Consider the following 25,787-nt stretch of genomic DNA (forward strand, 5'->3'; position numbering starts at 1 on the left):
ATGGAGAAAGACTGAATGGATTGTTTGCTGGTAGTAATCTAGGGTTCTTGGTGTCAAGTGATGCTGCTTGTTCCCCATATCACCACCTGAGCCACCCAAATCTACAGATGGATCAAGACAAAATGCTGGAAGAACTCAGCAGGCCAAGCAGCATCTGTGGATTAAACTGGGCAGTCAGCATTTTCCTCTGTAAATACTACTTGCCATGAATTCCTACAGTACCTTCTGTGTTGCACTGGGTTTCAGTATCTGTAATCTGTGTAGCTGTACTACCTTAGTAACATCACAAGAATGTCTACATGAGATTTAAAATGTGCTCAAGTAGTTAAATGTTTTACTACATGTTTATTAGTTGAAAATAAAGGCTCAATTGGATGGTACACAAGGGTTTTAAAAGAATTAGAGGTATGAAATAATAGATGAAACCTAGCACATAAATAATCCATTAATGTTTTTTTTTCTTTTTGTTCTATTTAGGATAATATGCAAGACCAAGACAATAGAAGCATGTGTCTATAGCCTTGGTGTACTTTTGGGACTCCTCCTTTCACCAGCTGCAGGCCTAATTTTAGTCAACACCATTCAAGACTTGCTCTTGCTGGATTCGTCATTATCTGCCTACATTGTTACATAAGTTACTTTGCAGAATTTTCTTAAAGCTGGATCCAGAGTTCCTGAAAAATAAAAGTGCCTTCGCTTTTTGAAATCTATTCCTTAATTTCAGAAACAGCAGTATTAAGTAAGTCCTGATGTTTATAAATGTTCTCCCCTAGAGAGATGGTGGAAACAATTTTAAAATAGTGCAAAGTAACTTTATCCTTGTTTAGAAAATTGTATTGGTTTGATCCTTGGTCTTTGATGTTTAGAGGTACTACTTCTAATGTGTTTTAGGAAACAGCAATAGTACACAAACTGGTGCAAAATTAAAGTTCATTTTTCCACTTTGTAGATGGCATCTTCCAGAATTGTAACTATGGGTGGACCAGCAATTGCTTTTCCTGCATGTTCTTAAAGAATTAACAATGCTAATGTGAGATGTATAATTGTGGTTCAATAAATTGCATGTCATTAGCACTGGTAATAGGTTACTAATGAAAATGCTAGCTGAAATTTAGGAATGTTCAAATTTTGCTTGCAGGTTTTAGAACACCATGTAAAATAGTTGTGTTTAATGGTTTGTGCTTTAAAAATACAAGAATTTTGAGCATCAGAATAACATTTCCACGGGGGGGGGGGGAGGACTAACTCTTTCCTAGTATGCACCTTAAAAGTTTGAAATAGGGGTTCCAGTGACATCATCGTTGAGAATGGCAGCTTAAGTCACTAGCTCCTCCGGGAAAATGGGTATTAAGCCCCATTATTCCATCAAATATATTTTTCGAAAAATATTTCAACTTAAAAGAGGGGCAAGAATGGGGAAAAGGAACGGAAATTAAAAAAGCGACACTGCGGATCCTGCGACCGAGAGGAGTGCAGCGAGTGGCTCTCCGACCCGACCACATTCGAGCAAGGTGGCTACTAGGCCTCATTCAGGCGAAGTGGTGAATATTTTCAAAATCCTGAAAGAAATAATGGAGGTCCAGAAAGAAATAAAGCAGCAGCTCCGGGATATTAACTCGGAGCTCGCCAGCGTTAATCAAAAAATAGAGGTGGCAGAGACTCGAATCAAGAAGGTGGAAGATCGCGTTCAAAACATGGAACGGATACTGAGTAAGACAATAAAAATATTACATCACCTAGAAGATAAACTGCTTGACCTGGAGGGAAGATCACGGCGAAAAAATATCAGAATCTACAACGTTCCCGAAGGAGCGGAGGGCTCGTCTATGACGGAGTTTGTCGAAAAGCTACTGCGGGACACGCTGGATCTTCCCTCAGTTATGGAGCTGGAAATCGAGAGCGTGCTGGTTCGGAAACCTACCCAGGACAGAAAGCCACGCTGTATAATAATTAAATTCCTTCGGTATAGCATCAAGATGCCAATTCTACAAAGGGCCTGGAGTAAGAAGAGTGTTTTTCGATGATAAATTAATATATTTCGACCATGATTACCTTCCCCCCCCCCCCCCCCCCCCGTGGTCCTGCAGAAACACAAAGGATACTCTGAAGTAAAGCGAGTACTAAAACAAAATAAGATTAGATTTCAAACTCCGTACCCTGCTAAACTTCAAGTGTGTTATGACAGTGGGACGCGGTTGTACCAGACGGTGGAAGAGGTGACTACAGACATGAAGGCCAGAGGTTTGCCTGTCAGTGCCTCCAAAATGAGGGAAAGCCTGACTGAGGAACTGTCCCGCTTTGCTTGGGAAATAGTGCGAGAATCGAGAAGGCAGGAGATGGGAGGAGGCTGAGAGAAATATATCAGGAAGAGACCAGGAGTTTCCCAAAGACGGTCCTCACCCCCTTCAGAAGAGCCATAAGGTTTAGCTAACTTTAAAAATGTTGAAGCTAAAGGGAAGCAAAAGTACACGGTGATATACCTATCTCGAGAAATACTTATTATAATGTGGATTTTATATAACTTAGTTGTTACTCTTCATTTGCTCACTTACACATTTTGGTGGGGAAAAAGGAGTGTGAGTGAGTGTAATTTATTTGTTCACTGACTTTTATGAATACTGCATTGGGGGCTCTCAACTCACAAGTAGGAAAGGGTTATCCCCCACAGCTAGACATATCCTCTTGCTCAACGCAGGGTCATCTACTAGTGACCTCAGCCTTGGAATCACACGTTCATTGCCATTTTTGTTATTATTTGCATTTCTTGGTTCTTATTTGTTCAGGGAGTAGATCGATTAAGTTTTATTCTAATTTCAATGATACATTGACAGATAAATACAGATGGCTAAGGACAAGGTAAAATTCATTTCTTTTAATGTAAATGGGCTATTAAGTCCAATCAAACGTAAGAGAATTTTATCCAATTTGGAACAATTTGATTCATACTGGGGAAAAATGGTTTAACTAAACAATGCCTCATAGGCCTGACTTTATTCTCACAAATCAATTAATCTTGTAAAAACAAAAGATCACTCCCTACTTGTACATAGTTGTTTCCTTTTGCTTGTTTTTTCTCTCCACTCTTTATAAGTGTATACCGCAGATAAATACTTTGTGGAGATTTGTGATATATATGATAAATAGGTACAATGTCTGAAACACATCTTATGGAAGTGTTTGATGAACTTCAATAAAAAAAATACAAAAAAAAAAGGTTTGAAATAAAAAAAATTTTTCTCTGTACTGCTTGTTCACCTCACCCCCACACCCTGGTTTGTGTGTGTATAATAAAAATTCAGTCATCTTGAAATAAACTTTGTTCTGTGTTAGAAATATCCTACATGTTGTTGTCATTGTGTCTGATTTCTTTACATCACCTGTACTGAAGCTGAAATTATGAATATCTAGACATCGACTTGCCACATTTGCAGTAGTCAAACTGATTTGCATGGAAAGTTCCATAAACTTGGAGGGATAGAAATTCAGCTAAATGTCTTGTTTTAACAGGTTTCCCTGCCCAGAAAGAAAAGAAAATGATCCCTAATGGGTATTTAGTTTTTGAAGATGAGAATTTCATTGAATCATCTGTGGCCAAACTCAATGCTCTAAGAAAAAGTGGACAGTTCTGTGATGTGAGACTGCAGGTATTCATAATACTGATTGAATGACTGAATAATTTGAGTGTTTATTAGTTGATATTATGCAGCTGGTTTAATCAGGTTTGTATTTAGGACTAGCACCTAATGTGTTCAAAATTTGAAATTTAAAGGTGACCTTAATTTTCATGGTCCTTCAATGCAGTTATGTCCTTCTCACAAAGAATGGGCTTGCTTTTGCACCATATCCAACCCTGTGATAGTTCAGTTTGCTGACATCTCATTCCTGTAGCTGGTAAATGGCTGTACAAGACCAATTTCAGAATGTGGGTAGATTGGTTTTGCTGGCTGAGTTCTACTGAAAGTAGAATTTGTACAAGTTTTCAAGTTACTGATTTTTTTTTTGCGGGGGGGAAGATGAGGGAGATTAAGTTTTGGGCTGGAGGCCTAGTAATTTGATTCCCACCACTTTAATCCACATAAAATTCCACTCATTTATTTACATATAAAGCAAAGATCATTGCAGACTTGTACTTATTTTATTCGTCTATGCTCAAATGGCTGACATTAATTGGCTGACCAGTTCTCTTGAGTAACTTTCTCAAGTGCCTTCATCCTATGTGATGACTTGGTCTGTTCCATTTCCATGTCATTAGTAACCCCTTAAAGTTGAAAATGGATACCAGACTGACTGGTCTAACTTTAACTTCCATTTAGTCTTCCTTTAAAGCAGGAATTGAGTGGTATTTTCAGTTTAGAATCATTCCCAATGATTTTTCAGGGGCTCCTAATAATTTATAGCAGCATAACTTTTTGTTTTTTTAAAAAAATGCCTGGTTTCTTTAGGTAGTTTGCATGCAAGTTTTTTTCCATCTTGCTTCCTCTAATCTTTTACTTCAATATTCTGCTGTAGGGCATCCACTATTGCCTTAATTTGACCCATACTATAGTGACCATTTATAGTGCTCTTCCTACATCAAGACCTTTTTGCTTCTCTGGTTATAAATAAACATTGGTCTGTATTGTTGATCTCTGCATTACTTAGCATGTCTCAGTGGGCCTGGGACTTGATGGGAGCATGGGCATACACTACTCAGTGTAGGAGGGGGCAGGGTCACACTTTCCAGTAATACAATTGTTGGAAAATGTCTTAACTTTATATTCCAGGCCAAATCAGAAATGCACATCTTAGTCAAATGGCAAGGACAACACTTGCAAAATTAACAGTTCTAGCAACCTTTGAATATGTCTATAGCTGGAAAGCTACAATTGGAATTCCCTGTAGATACGAGGGGTAAATCTGAAGATGATGGAATCAAGTGCAAGGCTGAGTGTTTTTAGCCATTCGCATGTGATCTTTGTAGGGATATTGAATGACATAACTTTTGAAGTCAGTAAAGATAACTTGTTTTTAAGCTGGATGTCTACAAGTTATGCCCCTGTGGCATAAGAGGCTGCCTCGTCTATCATGCCAACCTTTTGACACTCATCCAAGTACTATTTTCATGTCACCCCCTTAACAAGCTAAGGAAAAATGAGAGTGTAGACAACACTGTGGGACGAGTCCTTCACACTCTCCCCAGTGCACCCACATTCTTCAGTTTCAAGTTTTTTTCCCCCGTTACTCCAGAGAGGATTGTTTGGTGAATTGTTTAGAGTCTGCAAACCAATGCATATATTTTTTTAAAAAAAGCAAAGTCACACATGACTAACTTTGCATGTTTGTTGTCTAGCACACTATCTCAAGTTCTTGGCTTTGTGGATGTTGACATTATTCCCTAGCACCCTTTTTTAAGTTTGGAGGGGGGTGTGGAGAAAGTTGTGGAATAACTGATTCCTGTCTGAGAATGCACTGTTCTGATGTGCCATATTGCTTTTCTAAATTTAAGGGACAGTTTAAAACTCCACAAGTTAAAGAAAATGCTCCTATTGTCCAAGTCATAATAGCAGCACTTGATGGTCTTTGGTATTAAGTGAGTATGTTTGAATTCAAACAGCTTTATTCAAGAGTGGCTAGTTTCAATCTTGTCAGTGGTTACATTGAATTTGCCCTAACTGCAAATTGCTTATTTATTATGAATTAATAAATTAAATGCACAGAAAGGTAAAATGAAATGTGTAGCTGTGGCAAAAGATTACAAGTTCTTCAATATAAATTCTCATCTTAAACAGTGCAGAAGTTGTTAATGCAGGTGTTTTTTATTTTTAGGTCTGTGGACATGAGATGCTGGCTCATAGAGCTGTCCTTGCTTGCTGCAGCCCTTATTTGTTTGAAATTTTCAACAATGATAGTGATCCCCATGGATTTTCTCATGTGAAATTTGATGACCTCAATCCAGCTGCAGTTGAGGTGTTAATGAATTATGCCTACACTGCACAGTAAGTATGTCTATGTAAAGTTCTTAAATTGTATTTCAAAGTAGCTATAATTGCAAACTGAGAATTATTAAAACAATAACATTTGGAAGCCATCAATCAATTTATTTACACCTTAATGTTTTGGCAATATTCTGCCTTATTTTCCTGTTCGGGGTTTGCAGATCCCTAATGTTGCAATGGTAGACTCTTGAGATTGCATTTGGACAGCTTGAGACTCTTTGGTGCTTAACTTCATTGCTGTTTGGTTTTGGTTTTTAAACTTCAGGAATGAGTTGTGCAGAACCCATGTCTTGGCTGATCAGAGCAGTGAAAAATTGGCTTTTTAATACAAAAATAAGCAATTTGACATGACAAAAAATTGAGGCAATCTTGTGAATGTACTTGCTGCAGTAATCAATGTATTGACATTTTTTTGATTTTCTACTACTGACTAGTTACACTGTTTAATCTGCATGTAGATTGAACTGGTATTCAGGGACTTCACCAGACTGGGTTTAAATTCTGAAATGGGAAGATGTATTTTTACTTTGCAGACTAAAAGCAGACAAAGAACTTGTAAAAGATGTATATTCGGCTGCCAAAAAATTGAAGATGGACCGGGTGAGACAGGTACGTTTGTGTTTGTATAGCTGATCTCAGGTTTTGGGCAAAATGCTTCACCTTTTGGCAGTGAGATTATTTAGCGCTCACTTTTTTTTTCACGAATAAAATCATTTTACTTCAGTTTTAAAAAGTAATCACTTCATATTGGTAGTTGGACTAGGGTCAGCATTAACCATCAGTTTGAGTGAGTAAGTTCTGCAAGTCACCCTCAAACATACAGTAAAGTTTGAGCATTTTACTATAAATTTGCATGTACAGTGGATTCTGATTAATTGGCACATTGGTTAGTAGAGGCATTCACTTATTTGGCACAGCTCTTAAAGAACAAAGACTAATCAAGGGAAAATGGCCAGGATTCCCTTCATTATTTGGAACAATATGCTGCTTAATAGGATCAGGAGACTTGGCAAAGTTTCTAAGGAGTGTCAATTACATGTGTTTGTTTTCAAAAAGCAGTGATTTTTTTTTTCACTGATGGTTGGCGAGCAAAATAATTAGTAAGACAATCCAGAACTGTTGTGCTCACCCGTGGTTTCAAGCATTCAGTCTTGGAGATGCCAGAAATGGCCAGGGGTAGTGAAACAATTTCACTACAAGTTAGGAGCTATGAAGAATTTGAAGGTAATGATGATCATGTGTAATGTTTGAGTTGGTTCCAAGACAATGCTAGCCATGTTCCAATGTTTCTGTTCCCAACATTTGTTATGGAACAGAGTAACAAAACTAAGTATACTTAGAAATTAATACTTTGGATGTATTACATTGTGCATGTAGTAGTGTAACTTCAGTGCAGTTGATCTTTATCTCCTTGAGTGAAGAGAATCTGTTCCCGGAAGGTGTTTGATCGCAAGGTTGGCGAAATGTATGGTGGGTATTTCTGTTATCTGAGTGGATGGATAGTGGGTGTGCTAATTGCTAAATTGAAGAATAGATTCTTAAGGACATGGGAAAATTGAGTCATTGATACAAAGCCAAATCCATAAGTTGAGGATTACCTGTATGCGGATTAGGTTGTACTAGAGCATTGCCCTTTTCCTGTCCTGTGCCATCCATTCCCAGCCAACTTACTTACCCCCCCCCCCTCCATGCACGTATGCAAACACGTAATGCCCATTCCTTCTAAATTCCTATGTCTGCAAAGTTGTGGATAAACTCAAGAAATACTCCAGAAATGTTCAAGTAATTTGATGTAGAATTTCAGATCACAGTACGAGTCCTAGTGTGTATGTACACTCACACTTTCTCTTTCGCACTCTCACTGGCTTGTTGCAATAAGTATCATCTTCCCCTGCTTTTTAGGTCTGTGGTGATTATATACTATCCAGGATGGATGTCCAGAACTGTATTTCTTATCGAAATTTTGCCAGTCAGATGGGAGATTCCCGGTTGTTGAGTCAAATTGACAGTTGCATTCAAGAGAACTTGTTGGAGATTTCTGAACAGGAAGAATTTTTAAAACTTCCACGATTAAAGGTGAAGTTTGAAATGTGTTAATTTTGTCTGATTTCTTTGTTTTTCATGCTATGGCACAATTTTGATGTATAGTTCGAGTTGCTTCTTGGTTTTTATATGAAACAATCTTTCCTTCATTGTCATTTTTTTTTTAACCTTGTTAACTGCATTCAGTATTCATGTCATTTCTTTAAAACTTGACAAACCAGTTTAATTGAATGTATCTTTTCTCAGTTGGAGGTGATATTAGAAGAAAATGTATGCTTGCCAAGTAATGGTAAAGTTTACACAAAGGTAATCAACTGGGTGCAGCGTAGTGTCTGGGAGAATGGAAAGAATCTGGAAGATCTGATGGAAGAGGTTAGTAGCACAACAGTTATTTATGTTTATATGGAGGCTTATACCTATGACAGTGTGATTTTATTTATATAAAAGAACTGATCCTAAAGAATTTAAATTTTGCTGTAGGTGCCCCTAAGCTGAGAAAGTGGGGGTGTGAAGGTGAGCAGTATAATTTAGTCTTTTTTTTCTGCTCTCTGCTACCTTTATTTATGATTTTTTTTATAAAGCACTTTGTTTTACAGTGTAGGAAAAGCTTTAGAGAAAGGGAGAAAAGGTACTTTTTTCTATGTTTTAATTGCTTTCTTCCACAGCTAATCCATATGAGTAAGTACAATATTCTAATTTCTCTCCTTCCCAATTGATTTTTATTTCCTTAGGTTTAATCTAACAAAACTAGGATACTACAAGCCTGAAGAAAATGGAAGATACTGCGAGGGTAGTGGCTCATAAAGAAGCAGCGACCTTTCCTAAAGTCTGCAGAATTTTGCTTTGGGCAAGAGTTGATTTAATTGTGTTTGCTCCTTTGCAGGATTAATAAGGTTACTTAAATTAATGTTATGACAATCTGACTAAAATTGCTTAATATATTGGTAACTTTTTTTGGCAATGTTAAATAGATGCTTGGAGGGGGTGGAAGGACAGATTAAGCAGAACTTTTGACTTTTGCAAGACTGAATTATACTCTATCTGCAAAAGCTGTGAACTTTCAAACAACTGAATGTACAGTTCCATGGGTTTTTTTTGTATTAGTAATATGAACATCTGGTTGGCTGTTGTCAGATCAGTAGAATTTTACAACACAGAAATGGATATTTTGTCAATTGTATCTATGCTTCATGGGCTTCCTGAAATCTTATTTGATACTGTCAGATAAATTTCATCTTTGTACTAGTTTGGCTGCCTCTTACAGGGTACTTCACTGCTGTACCCTTCAAATCTAATTCTCAACTCAGTTCAGATTTGAGCTATTTGCAGCACATGTGCTTCCAAAGGTTCTTTTGGAGATTAAAGCCATAATCTGGCTTTGGCGTATTTGTTTTCAACAGGAAGATGATTAGTTCCAGTTGATGCTAATCTCTAACCTAATTTGGTATAGAAACTTTTGTTCTTGGGTATGGGAACTTTTTGGGTGCAAGGAAAGTGGGTAGGAAATCTGCTTGATGGTATACTTGATTCTGAAAACGTTTTAACTTCAGACTTTGGAATTTTTGGCACTAACATAGCCTAAAATGAGAACACATACAAAAAGTTGTTTTTTGATTATATAACCATGTTTAATGTGTAAGGTGCAGTGTGCAATGTACTAGTTGAAGAGAACTGTACATACAATTTATCCTGCACAACATGCTGGTTTATTATAGTACTCCTCCATTTACACTTTCCTCATGTTAGTACTATTCCCATCCTGTCTTTTAAAAAGAACTGCTAGGAACCATGCGCAAACCCCTGCCATCCAGGGGAGGATTCCCAGCAGTGAATCTCCCACATTCCACTGTGTAAAGGCAGCTTTTGCTGCTGGTGTTGAGTGTGTTGATGGAACTAGAGTGACTGCTCAGCACTGACATGCAGATCAGCAACACCGTGGTCAGAATAGCAGGTGGGGTACATTGCTTACGATTGACTACACTGCTGGTGTTAACCTACTAGGTGGATCATTGGATTCGATTTGCTGGAATTGAGCATTTACCATTTGAGAAATTTCCAGAAAATTAAGGAAAAGGAAAATAGCAGCATGCATGTACCACACAAAGTGCGAGGGAAACTGTAGCATTCAAGTAGTCCAGCAACACATCCCATACCAGTTGCCAGCAATGGCTCAGACTCTCTGAATCCCAAGTCCCCAGTCCTGGTACTGAGCAGCAGCAGTACTTGCTATTTGCAGGCAGCCTCACTATACTAAGCCCTGGGCAAGTTCATTGATGTCTTCAGATACTGCAGTACATGGCAAAGGGAAAGACAAAAGTTTGCTCCAAGCTCCCCAAGGCAGATAAAACTGACAATCCATCAGAATAATTTAGTGTGGAAATGTATTGGACCTGAACCAGTTTGGTTGCTGTAGTTCTGGCTGCTTGCAAGATCTAAGCATGGATGAACATTCTCAACGTCCTAGTTACAATCAAGACCCTGTTCCTTGTAAACTTCTCGGTTGACTAACATTTCCAAAAGCATTTCTAGTTAATGACAAAATATAGGCTCTTTTTGCTTTACAGCATTACATGGCTCATGGCTACATAGATCTGTGATGCAATGAATTTTGTTCCTCATGTTTGGCTTTGTGTATATTGGAGTGGTAGCAAAGGATGCCTTAGAAGGCTTGAAGAAAATGCCTTTAATTTGTGCTTTGCATATCATCAGCATGTATTCATAGGCCATAAATTTGGACACTAGAAGGTGGCCGTGTTGAAGAATTATTTTCCAAAGAATACTTTGTTCATTCACCACCCTCACAAACATCCTCCCCTAACCAATTCTGTGTGCACAAGGAAGAGATCTTAATATCATTAGTTTTTCTGCATTTCTTGCATTTCCTGTTTCTTGCAAAATTTCTTCCTAGCAACATCAAGTGCGAGCTCTACAACATAAAAGAAAACGCCTTGCTTCATTTGTTGGAGTGAATTTCTTGTGCCTCAGGTTTCCAAAGCAATCAAGTGGACAATGGACCAGTCATCCCATTATTTAGAGTGGATGGCCACCACTGTGCAAATGTCTCTTAATTTTCTATCAGACAACGGCAATCCTCTTCAGGAAAGGAGAAAGCTTCCAGTGCTGAGAAGCTAAATATAAACAGGAGCTTGCATAACGTAACTTGTTGCTATGGAAACAGTAGCCACATGGGTTTTTATTGCTGTTTTGCAGGTTCAAACCTTGTACTACTCTGCTGATCACAAACTGCTTGATGGGAGCGTACTAGATGGACAGGCTGAAGTGTTTGGCATTGATGATGACCACATTCAGTTTGTACAGGTACTGAATATTAATGGGTGTACATAGACACTAAATGTCAGGATGGTACATTCAGTTATCAAATTGGTCTAGCACAGAACTTTAGTAGAATAACCTGAGTATACATTAAGGAATAAAACATAGAATTTGGTGGTTCACCTGAGATGCTACAAAACTGTATGTAATCAGATGTCCAAGTAGTGGTGTTTGCTCAACCAGGCCATGGATCCTTCTGTGATTGTGAAAATGGGACAGCCAATAACCTGTGGAATGTTGACTTGTGTTGGCAGTCTTGATGTTGTTTATGGAATTTTAAGAAAAGATTATGGGATAATTTCATAACCCCTTAGAAATATCAGACCTTGTGTTGGCAGTTCTCTGATGTTAGATAGAACTATTGAGGTCTAGTGTAGATTGAAAATGCACAAACTATGCATTATGTTAGTTACCTATTCGCTGGCATTTTCTGGCCTGTGTTTGTCCATAACTTTCTCTCATTCTCTGAGACCAGGGGTGTTTAATTCATATCTGACATTTTAGCACAGTACACATCTGTTTAACAAAAAGGTGTTTTGCAGAGTTTGCAACTTGTTTACAAAAGGTGGGTTTGAGGAGGTAAATTAGAATTTATTAGACAAATTTCTTGTCTGTGATGCAGTAACTGGTGCATCAGTAAGAATATGGTGAAGATAGTAGCTGAGTACAAGTGCAGCCTAGCTAGGTTTTCTAGCTACTCATTTGATTTTGCAGAAGAAATCTCCGCGGGAGAGCAATCACCGGCACATATACAGCAGCACTTCTGGAAATCTGTCTACTCAAGTGCAAACAAACAAACATGAGTGGAAAATCATTGCCTCAGAGAAAACGTCAAGTAAGTTTATAATTCCAGTGATTCTGATTTGGAATGAAATGTTTAAACAACTAGTGAACAGAACATGCTGTTCTGCCTAATGTTGCCAACAGAGGGGCTATAGTTTAAACTGGGAGAAAGGCAAATTAGGCCTCTTGCCTGCCCACCCTTTTGTAACTTTTGTTTTATTACAATAAAGTAGTTGTGTTTTAATACAAGTATTGCCACGTGCTCATTGACAATTATTTTGCTTTATAGGCACTACTTATCTATGCTTGGCTGTTCTAAATGGTGTACTGTGTGTCATCTTTCTTCATGGCCGCAACAGTCCCCACAGTTCACCTGCCACCACTCCATGTCTAATAAAGAGTGTAAGTTTAGAGATTCAGGCTGAAGATGATAAACTCCTGTCTCCCATGCAGTACGCTCGCTCTGGTCTAGGAACAGCAGAGCTGAATGGCAAGCTAATTGTTGCTGGTGAGTGTGAACATTCCAGAAAGGAATTGCTGTTTTTTAAAGGAAGGTTGATATGGGGATGGTAGAAACTATTTCTATTTTTAGGTGGTTTCTCAGAAGACAATGGAAATCTAGTACAGTATCTCCCACTAGCTTTATATAATTGGGATGTTAATTGCTTGGTCTTCACCCACAGTTTTTTTTTTGGTGTTGTGTAATAAAGGAGTCTTAAACATGGAAATATAGCTCCACCATCAAACAGCAAGTCCAGATGGGCACAAAAATCAGCACAGATATGGTGGCCAAGTGCTTATTTCTGTGCTGTACAGCCTTTCCAGTCCAGTTGCCCGTCTTAAAGGCTTTAAAATGCAGTGATTATATCTGACTCCCACCTCTGGCAGCAAGTTCCAACACAGTCAAGTTTGTCATGTTCACAGGTGCAATGAAAAGCAGTGTCTCAAGCACATGCATTAGATAGAAAGATAACATTCACAAGAAAAATTGTGTGGAACTATAGAAAAGAACCTAATTAAAACAACTGCTATGGAGCAAAATGATAAAATGAATGTTGTTACTGAGGCAGTGATTAGGTTGTGTAGGTACCAATTGCTGTGTCAGGAATGAAAAATAAAACTTGTCCCCCTTTAAACTCCTCCTTCCTCTCACTTTAAACATATGCCTTTTTAATATACCCTATCATTGGAGGGTTGGGGACAACATCCTGGTGAATGTCAATACTTCCCAACCTAATTATCCTTCCTATAGTGTGGTGGGCAGACAGCACTTGCCACTCCTGCACGTGGATTAACTAGTGTTTTTCGAAGTTGCAACATAATATCCCAACTTTGCTCTATTCTCTGATATGAAGGCAAGTGTGCCCCTTGCTGCTTCACCATCTCATCTGTGTTGCCACTTCTGGAGAACTCTGTTTGTACCTCTACAACACTCTTCAGGCACCTGCCATGTGCTATGTTAGCCCTTCACTGGTTTAACTTAAAAAGAAACCATACTCTGTTCCTCAACATTCCTTAATATTAAACCATTTTCTGTGTATGTCCTTTCCCTAATTTTCTTTAGAAAGATCATTACCTTGGACTTGTGTGATTAAATTTGAGAAGCCAATATTCCACTGGATTTCACATCTTTCCTTTGCAGTAATCCTATTATGAATGCATTCAGCAACTCCATATGAAAACCCATATGATAATATTCTGCTTATCAGCAGCTTATTCCCTTGAAATAGTTGCAGATACTATGTTTCTATGAAATGTTTCTGTAAATTCAAATTGCTCCCTGTATCAACAGTGATAACTACCTACTACAATTTGTGCTGGAGAGAGAACTAAAGAGCCAATGGTTTCATTGCTGAGCTATCTTAATACGGATATTTCTAACTTGAGGTCTTAACATAATACTTTTAACCTGTATTTGTCTATTCTTTAGACATGCAGAGAACTTGCCCTATCTTCAGTTTGAAAATTGTACTTTGAAGTTGTTCTTTAGTGTAGAATCTTATTTCCATTGGTACTTTCAGGCTAAAGATATAAGTTGTTACATTTTGACTGATTTATTAGGTGGCTATAACCGTGAGGAATGCTTGCGAACAGTTGAGTGTTATGATCCTGCAACCGATGGATGGACTTTTATTGCTCCAATGAGGACACCACGGGCACGGTTTCAGATGGCAGTGCTAATGGTAAGTGATTAGAAATTTTTCCAAGACAGTAGGAAGTAGAAGCAGGAGTTGATCAAGCTAAAGGAGTTGCCTTTAAGACTAGCTGAATGAATTCCCCAATTCTTTTTTCCACCCTTTCACCATTACACACTGTTCCCTTGACAATATTTCAGCTATCAATATAAATAAACTTTATATAATTAATTCATTTTTAAAAAGGCTTAAAATCTACAATACATTCTTCTGTTGTAGGGTCAACTGTATGTAGCCGGAGGATCTAATGGCCACTCAGATGAACTTTGCTGTGGTGAAACTTATAATCCAAGTACTTGTGATTGGACTCCGGTGCCTGAGCTTCGTACTAATCGTTGTAATTCAGGTAAGTATTCATGACATAGTCAAAGGTTCAAAGATACAATTTAATGTCAATATATACAATATACATCCTGAAGTGCTTTCTCTTCACAACCATCCACAAAAACAGGGAGTGCCCCGAAGAATGAAAGGCAGTTAAATGTTAGAACCCCAAAGTTCCCTCCCACAGCTTCCCCCTTCCTCTTCTTCCGTAAGTGGCAGTAAGCAAGCAACAATTGCTCCTTCCTCTCCTAAACCCCACCAGCAAAAAAAAAGCATCGGCACCAAGTACTTGAGCGTGAGCAAAGCAATAGCAAAGACACTCTTGCAGTTACCCAAGGACTTTGCATTTCACCCGGTATTTGACATACCACAGGTTCTTCTCTCCTCTCTTCTTCCCCCCCCCCCCCCCCCAGCCAGTAAGGGAGAAAGAAGTGTCTCTATTTCCTGGCAAGTGTGTGGAGACATAACAAACAACTCACTGGTTTACAATGATAAAAGTCTGTTACATTGCTTTTTTTTTAGCTCTGTACCTGAAGATTGCAAAGATCCCGGGTCTCCTGGCGTCCCTCGATCCACCCATCTCCAGAGCTCCAAGATCCTAGGCTTCCGAATTCGACCCAGACTCTTAGACCGAGCCTTTAGTGTGCCGAACAACAGCCAGTTAATGGAACTCCGAGATTGAGTCCCATTTCACCCCAAAGAATCGTGTAGTCAGAATGTAACTCCAGGTCAGGGTCTACAAAAGAACCCTGAAAGGGAAAAAGAGATTAAAAATGGAAGTAGAGCTGTTTCTGAAGATGCAAGCAAAGGAGTTGCTGTTAGGTGCCATTAATCATCCTAAGCATAGTCGATACAATAATTGATTTCCTGACTTGTTCAGTAACTGATTTTTTTGGTTTTTTGACAGGTGTATGTTCACTGAATGGAAAACTGTATATTGTTGGTGGTTCCGATCCATATGGACAGAAAGGATTAAAGAATTGCGATGCTTTTGATCCAGTCTCAAAAATCTGGACAAATTGTGCTGCTCTGAATACACGTATGTATGATTGTAAATTGAACTTAACAGACTTGTAGTGCTTTCACATAATTTTAAGTATGTAGGGACTTAATCAGAATATTAATAATTTTAAAATCTTCTAGTGCTAAATAGCTACTTTCATTTTCTAGCACCATTTTATAACATGTATTCCCAAACATCATTGAAATATTAGGTAGACATCAGGCTGCTGTATGTGAACTGGATGGTTACCTATATGTGGTTGGAGGTGCAGAATCTTGGAATTGCCTGAATACTGTGGAATGTTACAACCCTGAGAACAACACTTGGACAATGGTTTCACCCATGAATATGGCTCGCCGTGGAGCAGGAGTAGCTGTTCATGATGGTGAGAATAAATGTATTCTTGTGCCTGGATTTTTATCAATTTATTGACTTGGGCTAAAGTCGAGGAACAAATGCTGAATTGATTCATTTAGTTATGTGCTCTATTACTTAAGTTTGTTTTTGAGGAGGGATTTGAGCCAACATAGTTAAAATCTTACTGAATCATAAAATGCTTATGGATCTTGATTGAATTGTGTGTCTCTTGCACTCTGTTTCCCTCGAAAGAGGGCTGATGGGGTTAATAGAGTGGCATTAGCATAGAAAATCAATTACCATTTGCAGTAGAGTATGTAAGACCTGATTGCTGTTGCTTCTAACAATTTGGCTTCTGTGCACCATCAAAACTGAGCTTGAACTAAAGTAATGAAATAGTAATAGAACAACATCTAACAGGAGGCAGCTGTTTGGACCCAGAATGCATGCATGAAGATGAGATAATTGAAGCTGCCCTTTCTGTCAGTTTTCCTTTGGCTTCATTCCAGCCTCAACTTTTATTTCATGGGCTGGATCCTGGTCATCTCTCCTGTTTTCATCAGGAAATGTTGACGGTGCTATATGTGGTTCAGCCTTTTCTTAACTTACACATCTGAACATTTGTATATGCAAGTCACGAACAAGCTAGAGGTCAGAATTTTGACATTGTATTATTGCAGTCAAAGTAGAAATACAAATTGCCTGAGCTTGGGGCTGAATGCACTTTATTAGTTTTCCTAGCTTTGCCAGGGTTGTCTTCCCCTCCCTCTTCCCCCCCCCCCCCCCAAACTTCATTTATAATGTAACCCTTATTTTTGCAGGAAAAGTATTTGCTGTTGGGGGTTTCGATGGAACCCATGCACTCTGTTGTGTTGAGATGTATGATCCTACCAAAAATGAGTGGAAGATGATGGGAAGTATGACATCAGCAAGGAGTAATGCTGGAGTTGCTGTAGTAAATGGACTCCTTTATGCTGTGGGAGGCTTCGATGGCAATGAGTTTCTGAACAACCTGGAAGTATATGATCCAGAAACCAATGAATGGAGCCCATGCACCAAAACAAATATGCCCAGTTTATAAAATTTTGCATTTTCTCAGCAGCTTGAGTTTAGTGATTTGTGTTACACTTTTTTTTTTGCAGGGATTATAATGGGAGGAGACTGTTTATGGTTGGATATAGGTTTCTAGAACAACTTGAAGCATGAAGTCTGGATTTTTATGGTAACATAAAACCTTTTTTGGGTTTGCTTATAATTAATTTGAGCTGTACATACTATTATCCCAAGATGTAGGTATGTTTGTGTATTCCTAGTGGGTTATTTTGGTTAACTGCAAACCTGATGTGCAGGAGGTTTTTGTTTCAAAATTTGGAAAATAGGAAAAGTGTTTATTCAATGGAGCTTCCCCAAAATTTTGTTTTGCATTGTTTGCACACGATCTCATCATGAAGTTCTGGTTTAAAGACATACAATGGTAATCTTGGGGTTTGTAGTGGAAGGGGTGTGACAAGAATGGCAAGCAGGATCATATTTCCTATCTTCCAGTTTGTTTTTAAATCCTTCCTTGGGGTTTAAACAAGTCATGGATAAGCTGACCAGCCTGCAGTTAGAGCATTTTTTTTGGGTTCAATGTTTTATCATCTTTTATAAACAATTTTTATACTTGGATGAATATACAGTAGAACAAGATTGTTTGGAAGCATTAAACTAAAAGCTTACAATTAGAATTTGAAGTGCCAGAGTGGGACATACACAATTCTAGAAAGAGCTTTCAATGTTTGCCTCTGCTATAACTTATTGTACTACTCTAAATGCTCGAACTTGACAAGGGATTTCAAATGTGTACTTGTATTAGGATGGATTAGTGAAGGATTAAGGAGCACCTTTGTGAGAATCAAATGTTACAAACTATGTAGCTAACAATCCTAAAACAATAGATGACATAGGCAATTAAATATTTGAACTCTTAACTTTGTGGAGTTTGTGTTTCTTATTAAGTTCCTTAGTCAAATTGTAAGAACATTTAGTTTGAAATCCTTGGTTCATTAATCCTGCAGTATTTTCTGTGGCACAGAACCCATAATCCACTGGCTGTACAGGATTTCCCAATATAAAAGTTAAAAGTAAATTTATTATCAGTGCACATACATCACCATTTACTACCATGAGATTAATTTTCTTGTGAGCATTCATAATAAATACATAAGGGAACATAATAGAATCAGTAAAAAAAAACTGCAGGCAACATAGTTAAACAACCAATGTGCAAAAGACAACAAATTTGAACATATGATAAAGGAAAATGTAAGTAAAATTGTAAACATATTTTCTGATTCTTTTGATTTGTTTCTTTACTATGTTTGGATTCTTTGGTGCAAAGAATCTGCAGGTAAATGAGCTGATCAAGTTTGCAACGTACCCCGTGGCTGGGTTAAAGAACCAGCAAAAATGGAAAACACTTTGGAGTCTGGTATTACTATAAAGTAATAGTGTTTATTAGTAAACTATTGCAATACAGTAATATAAATGCAAATATTGAACAGGTTAGCAATGATATAGATACATATGTGTGTGGAAATAGGAATGAAACTAGGCTCTTTCAAACCTTAGGGGGTAAATGAATACAGTCTTACGATGCGATGGAGAAAGTTCAGTTTGTGGTATTTAGTTGAGTAATGTTGGGGAGAGAGAGAGATGAGAGGTGAGCTGTTGCCGTCAATCTTCCTGTTGTGTTTGAAATCCGTACGACTTCTTCAGTGGTGGAATTATCACCCAGGCAAGGGTGGACACACAAATAATTCCCCACAGGTTGCATCTTTTCACATTGTGAGCCATTGATTGATTTCCCTGAATGGATCCTCCAAACCCCCACCTTCATGTAGGTGCACAAAGCTCATTCAGTGTCCAACACTGTGTGTGTCTCGTTGTGTGTCTGTATAACAGCAGACCTGGTTTTTATCTCCACATGCTAACACCAGCTGTCCCATCAACCTGCTCTGCCCTCCACTTTCTACAGACTCTCTCTACAAGCAGGCAAGTGACCTCGGAGAAAGGTAAACAATCAGCAGAGGAACCATAACATTCTTCCGAGCAGTTTCTCATGCTCTCTCCCCCTCCCCACAGTTCATGGGGTCTCTTCTGGATTTTGAACATGAATTACTTGAACAAATTACGGTGTCCTGATAACAATAACAGCAAAAGCTGCATCCAGCTTTTGGGAAGGTGGGAGGGAAATGATCTGGCAGAGGAAAACCACTGCAGTCAGGGCTCTAGCACAGTCCCCCCTCTATGCCTCAGAAGGGAAGAGGTGAGCTGTAGTGATCGGGGATTCATTGGTTAGGGGAACAAAGTTCAGTGGCCAAAAACAAGATTCCCGGATGGGATGTTGCCTCCCAGGTGCCAGTGTCAATGATATCTCGGATCACATCCACAACATTAAGTGGAACAGTGTGCAGCCAGAGGAAATGGTCCAGCAAAGTGAGTTAAGGGAGCTAGTGCTAAGTTAAAGGACAAGATTTCCAGAGTCGTGATCTCAGGATTGCTATGCATGCCACGTGCTAGTAAGGCCAGAAATAGGAAGATCATACAATTTTAACATAATGGTTAATCAGCTAGTGCAAGAAGGAGGGCTTCAGATTTCTGGATCATTGGGCTCCGTTCAGGTAAAGGTGGAACTTCTGAAGGGATCATTTGCATTTGAACTGGAGGGGGACTAATCACTTAGCAGGAAGGCTTGTTAGTGTTGCATGGGGGAGGGAGAGACTGAAGGGAGTGAATAGTTGATTGACTCTATATTGCACCAAAAACATGCGGAGGCTTACAGATGTATAAAGAGGTGAAGAAAGGGTTAGGGTGGAAATCCTTGTTAAATCTATTTTGATTAAGTGAATGATCTGTGAGCATAAATTTGGTATTTAATCTCACTTGATTAAGTGAAACTGATTGTGACTACTTGGCATTGTCTTGTTAAAACCCAAGTGGCCAAATGCTTTTAATCATTTACATCTGAATGCAATTGCCAAAGAAAAATTAAAAACTGTGTTCAAAAATGTGAGCAATCCCCTGAAGCAGCAGGGGATGAGAAAGATGGCAAGAGTTCAGTTATAAACTTACCATTAGTTTATTGGAATAAGTTTTGCTCTTAAATAATATGAAGCATTTAGTACGACAAATATAATGTCATTTCATTCCACAGTTCTTAGTATAACTTTATTTAGCTTGGAAATATGGCATTTATTCAGTTTATGCTAGTTGTACAATATTTTATCAAAGTATATTTGGCAGAAACAATACTAGAGAAATTTTTTTAAAAATAAAAATCCAAGCCATTAAGTTAAATCAGTTTTAAGACAAGTAAACACCACTGTAGTTATTTTGAAGTGTATTTTGAAAACTTTTAGTTCATGCAGTGTTTACTATCAAACTTTAAGCTAGGATTCAACAATTTAGTGAATTTTAACCATTTTAGAAAGATCCAAATAATACATTGCAAAAGTAGTAGCACAGATCACCATTATTTTGCTGTTTGTTCAGTTAATGGTAGCATAGCTAAACAAAAAAGTGCATTTTTTATCCTCAGCAGTTGAGAAGCAAGGATGGGTTACACTACTTAACAAGCTCACAATGAAATGTAATTTTCTTGGGCTGGACAGTTAACTTGTTCTATTTTTAATTCCATTATTTTTTCTCAATAAACTGGTATATAAATTGAGCCTTGTGCAAAGTTTTCCAGCACTCTAATCAGCAGCGTAAAAGTGAACTGTAATTACCTAAGTCACAAGAGTTTGAATTTCTGCCATAGAAAGAATGGTGAGAATGGATCCACTCTAGTATAACCGATAGCCTTGCAAGTTTATCTTTCACCTGGTCAGTTTTAAGATCTGATTGGCAAGAGCCAGTACCCAACAATTACAAGATCTGGAATTTGATCCATTTGGAAACTACCATAAGATGTCTTTTCCACAGTATTTGCAATTGTTTTAAAATTGGTTAATGACATAATTGTTTTAGGAAGAGAATATTCAATTCTTTGCAAGAAGCCAGCTATACCTTTTGAGTATGTTTGTATTTATTTTTTCACTGTAGCTCCCAACAAGAACATATTCAGCTCCTTGAAACCAGTAGAGTTACATATAGTGCTGAAAGCTGGCAGGTATTGAATACAAATGTTGTGATTACTTCTACAGCTCCAAATGAATCAACATTTTAGGAAAATCAACTTGCTAGCCAGCCATGATGCTGTATTGAAGATGAAAATTATGCAAAATTCTGCCATTCAAATCCCTCTATCCTCCCAAAAGCATATTTCTTAAATAGTTCTTGGTATTATAAAATGAACTATTATATAAACAGTTTTGATGCAATGGAAGAATGCTGCAAAAGCCAGAGCACCAGAGTGAGAGGAATGTTGGTCTGATAATACAGGCTCACACAAACATTGCTCTTTGAATCCATTTTATTTCTGAAATCTGGAAAATCTCTGCATTTATCTCATGCTTGAGCAGACTGGAAAGTGAGTTGTGCAAAAAGCATTGAAATGACAATGGGGAAAATGTTTTTAACTGATTTCCCCAGAGATGGTGGGAAATTTGAACCAATGGAATGTTAAACATAGACAATGTGTATATATTTGGTGCATTGATAGTGTTATAGTAATGATTTTTGCTCCCTGTGTACAAGTCCTGCAAACACCTCTGGCAACAATATGGCTTAACATGACAGTAAAAATTGACCTACTTAATTAACCAAAGGCACTAATCGTAAAATTGTAACCCTTAGTTATTTTTATGTTCTGTTTGCATTTGCGCTCCTGTTTAAAAACACTAAGACAAAGGATATCCTTAGCAATCTAAAAGGTTATGGTTAGCTGAATCAAGTTCTACAGAACCAACATGGTTTGAAAGCAAATAAGCCAGAAGCTGTTCAGAAACAGTACACAAGAACCACCTTGTGGTAAAATGCAACACTTCTAAATTTGGAAAAATTGATCAGAACATTGAGCATTAGTTTATAGTCGGGAGTCTCATCTACTAACAAAGCTAATATCACAGTTTACTCTTGGTAGTTTTGTTTTAATTCTAATGAAAATGCCTATGTTTACTAGCATATAGTCAGTAAAACACAAGAGACATTATTTACAGCTGAAACTACAAGATGTGTGTCAAATTCCATCAATGTTTGCTTTCAGAGATAGTGTAAATGTGTCAAACCTGACAGTTAACCTGACTCAGGCTTTGTTAAGGTTGAAGAGCAAATGTAAGGTTGTCTTCCAGCTGGGGACTGCTGTCATAAAGGAGCAAGGTTTGTGGTGTTATGATTCTCAAAAATTAGTAACCAAAACTGGTGGCCTCATTTCAACATCAGCTCAAAAGACATGACGTCAAGACACAGAACTGCCTAATTGCTTTGGGGTTGGGAGGGGGGTGTTGGAAAAATGGAATCAACCAAGTACAAAGGGTTTGGCATTCTGAATATAAAGTATACTGAATATGATGCTGAGAGACATTGGTTGACCTGAAAGTGTCAATCTTCCTTTACACCAGTTGAAATGTGCAGGAAACCCCAGTGACATTTTTATATTTGAAAGACAGGAGAACCATGGATAGAAAGTTGTTGAGTGGGGTTTATATGCAACTGCCTCCAAAAAAACTTAAAATGCCCTAAGGAACCATTCACTGTGGCCATTGCACTTTGAAGGCACTATAATAATGCTGAAAATTCAAGAATGTTTTGATCAATCAGTTGATCAATGATCATTACTGAATTATGATGGCAAATGTAAACAAAGAGCTGCCAAGATAAACTTTGCTGCATTCCATTCTCGTCCTTACTTCAGAGCCAACATCAAGACCCAAGAATATCAACCTATGGACTAATGTCTGCTGAATATCTGTTTACTTGCAGTAAGGTTTGTGGTGTTACAACTCACAGAAGTTGGAAACCAAAACTCAACCTCACCAACAGAAAACTCAAAAGTCATGATGTCAGACATAGAACTGTCTGCTTCTATTGTGGTATACTGACACAGGCCATCACAGAGCAATGCAATTTGATTGTAGTCTGGATCACGAGTTGTCTCAGAGCAAAGAAAACTTAAAAATACTGTTAACTTCCCCCTCACTAACTACCCACCTGGAATGGAGCAGGAAATGGCAGGACCCACATTCTAACTCCACCTACCACCCATTAGAGAGTGAAGTAGTACAAGTCTGCATACATTATGATCTGGTTGCAATCAATCATCAGTTGATAAACATGTGAAGTATATGCTTCAGGAATGTCAGCCACTTCAGTAAGTCTAATATCCTGGCAGGGAGCTTTGCTAAGGCTATTGGGGAAGAGATTTAACTAGAATTGCTGGTGAGTGGGAGGAACCGAACTGAAGAAATGGAGGTAGAGGCAGTTGGCTCACAAACAGAGAAAGTTTGTAGGCAGTGTGACAGGGTGGATAGGCTGGTGATAGAGAAGAGATGGGCTCAAACTGATGGTTTGAGATGTTCTCTTTTCATTCATGAAGTATCATGAACAAAGCTGATGAGCTTAAGAGTGTTGATCAGTACTTGGAGCTATTATGCTGTGGTCATTACAGAGACTTGGATGATTTGGGTAGGAATGGCTACTTAGAGTGCCAGGCTTTAGATGTTTCAGAAAGGATCGAGGGGGGCAAAAGAGGTGGTGGTGTGGCACTGCATTGATAAGCCTATAAGAATAGGACCAATCAAGTGTGGCAGTGGAAAAGTGTATAGAACCGGAGAAGATAGCGGAGGTACTTAATGAATACTTTGCTTCAGTATTCAGTTACAGAATACTGAGAAGCTCGAGCATGTAGACATTAAGAAAGAGGATGTGCTGGAGCTTTTGGAAAGCATCAAGTCGGACAAGACTGGATGAGATACAGCCCAGGCCACCGAGGGAGGAGATTGCTGAGCCTCTGGCAATGATCTTTGTATCAAAAATGGGAACAGGAGAGGTTCTGGAGGGTTACAGGTGTTGTTTTTCTTATTCAAGAAAGGGAATAGAGATAGCCCAGGGAATTATAGACCAGTGAGTCTTACCTCAGTGGTTGCTAAGTTGATGGAAACGATCCTGAGAGGCAGGATTTATGAACATTTGGAGAGGCATAATATGATTAGGAATAGTCAGCATAGCTTTGTCAAAGGCAGGTTGTGTCTTAGGAGCCTGACTAAACATATTGATGAAGGTAGAACAGTAGATGTAGTATATGTGGATTTCAGCAAGGTATTTAATAAGATACCCCATGCAAGACTTACTGAGAAAGTAAGGAAGCATGGGATCCAAGGGGACCTTGCTTTGTGGTTCCAGAATTGGCTTGCCCACAGAAGGCAAAGTGTGGTTTTAGATGGGTCATATTCTGCATGGTCAGTGACCAGTGGTGTGCCTTAGGGATCTGTTCTGGGACCCCTTCATTTTGTGATTTTTATAAATGACCTGGATGAGGAAGTGGAGGGATGGGTTAGTAAATTTGCTGATGACACAAAGGTTGGGGGTGTTGTGGATTGTGTGGAGGGCTGTCAGAGGTTACAGCGGGACATTGATAGGATGCAAAACTGGGCTGAGAAGTGGCAGATGGAGTTCAACCCAAATAAGTGTGAGGTGGTTCATTCTGGTAGCTCAAATATGATGGCAGATTAATGGCAAGACCTGGCAGTCTAGAGGATCAGAGGGATGTTGGGGTCTGAGTCCGAAGGACACTCAAAGCTGCTGTGCAGGTTGACTGTGTAGTTAAGAATGTGTACGGTGTATTGGGCTTCATCAACCGTGGAATTGAGTTCAAGAGCCAAGAGTTAATGTTGCAGCTATATAGGGCCCTGGTCAGACCCCACTTGGAGTATTGTGCTCAATTCTGGTCACCTCACTACAGGAAGGACATGGAAACTACAGAAAGGGTGCAGAGGAGATTTACAAGGATGTTGCCTGGATTGGGGAGCATGCCTCATGAGAATAGGTTGAGTGAACTTGACCTTTTCTCCTTGGAGCAACGGAGGATGAGAGATGACCTGATAGAGGTGTATAAAATGATGAGAGGCATTGATCATGTGGTTATCAGAGTCTTTTTTCCCCCACAGCTGAAATGGCAAATACAAGAGGGCACAGGTTTAAGGTGCTTGGAAGTAGGTACAGAGACAATGTAAGGTTAAGTTTTTTTTACACAAAAAGTGGTGAGGGTGTGGAATGGGCTGCCGGCGAAAGTGGTGGAAGCAGGTATGATAGGGTTTTTTTAAGAGACTCTTGGATAGGTGCATGGAGCTTAGAAAAATAGAGTGTATGGGTAACCCTAGCTAATTTCTAAAGTATGTATGTGTTTGGCACAGCATTGTTGGCCAAAGGACTTGTATTTTGCTGTAGGTTTTTTAAGTCCTGTTACCATCCTTGCACCTATCCAAACTTCTCTTTAAATATTGCACTGGCAGCTCATTCCACACTCTCACAACCCTCTGAGTGAAGAAGTTTCCCTTCATGTTCCCCTTAAACTTTTCACCTTTCACTCTTAATCCATAAGCTCAAGTTGTAGTTCCAACCAACCTCAGTGGAAAAAGCCTGTTTGCATTTACCCTCTCAATGCAACTCATAATTTTGTACACCTCTACCAAACCTTCCCTTAATCTTCTATGTTCCAAGGAATAAAATCTTAGCCTATTCGATCTTTCCTTATAAATCAAGTGCTCCAGATCCAGCAACATCCTCGTAAATTTCCTCTGTACTCTTTCAACCTTACTTACATCTTTCTTGTAGGTAGGTGATCAGAGCTGCACA

At 38.6% G+C, this 25,787-nt stretch overlaps 1 protein-coding gene across 2 annotated transcripts in view; it reads left to right on the top strand.

Moving 5' to 3' along the window:
* ivns1abpa (influenza virus NS1A binding protein a) overlaps positions 1 to 17,983 on the top strand; it is a 28,581-nt gene extending 10,598 nt beyond the window's left edge. For both annotated transcript variants that reach the window (XM_059984510.1, XM_059984511.1), the window contains exons 2-15: positions 478 to 739; positions 3,508 to 3,644; positions 5,806 to 5,975; positions 6,509 to 6,584; positions 7,878 to 8,051; positions 8,265 to 8,390; positions 11,229 to 11,336; positions 12,066 to 12,186; positions 12,424 to 12,642; positions 14,196 to 14,317; positions 14,549 to 14,675; positions 15,561 to 15,692; positions 15,868 to 16,041; positions 16,835 to 17,983. In XM_059984510.1, the coding sequence (XP_059840493.1) occupies positions 3,534 to 3,644; positions 5,806 to 5,975; positions 6,509 to 6,584; positions 7,878 to 8,051; positions 8,265 to 8,390; positions 11,229 to 11,336; positions 12,066 to 12,186; positions 12,424 to 12,642; positions 14,196 to 14,317; positions 14,549 to 14,675; positions 15,561 to 15,692; positions 15,868 to 16,041; positions 16,835 to 17,094 (1,920 nt within the window). In that variant the 5' untranslated portion in view covers positions 478 to 739; positions 3,508 to 3,533 and the 3' untranslated portion in view covers positions 17,095 to 17,983. The remainder of the gene's footprint in view (positions 1 to 477; positions 740 to 3,507; positions 3,645 to 5,805; positions 5,976 to 6,508; positions 6,585 to 7,877; positions 8,052 to 8,264; positions 8,391 to 11,228; positions 11,337 to 12,065; positions 12,187 to 12,423; positions 12,643 to 14,195; positions 14,318 to 14,548; positions 14,676 to 15,560; positions 15,693 to 15,867; positions 16,042 to 16,834) is intronic.
* Positions 17,984 to 25,787: the final 7,804 nt, after the last annotated feature.

Source organism: Hypanus sabinus, chromosome 11 (assembly GCF_030144855.1).
Source record: "Hypanus sabinus isolate sHypSab1 chromosome 11, sHypSab1.hap1, whole genome shotgun sequence".
In the NCBI taxonomy this organism is placed as follows: Eukaryota; Metazoa; Chordata; class Chondrichthyes; order Myliobatiformes; family Dasyatidae; genus Hypanus; species Hypanus sabinus.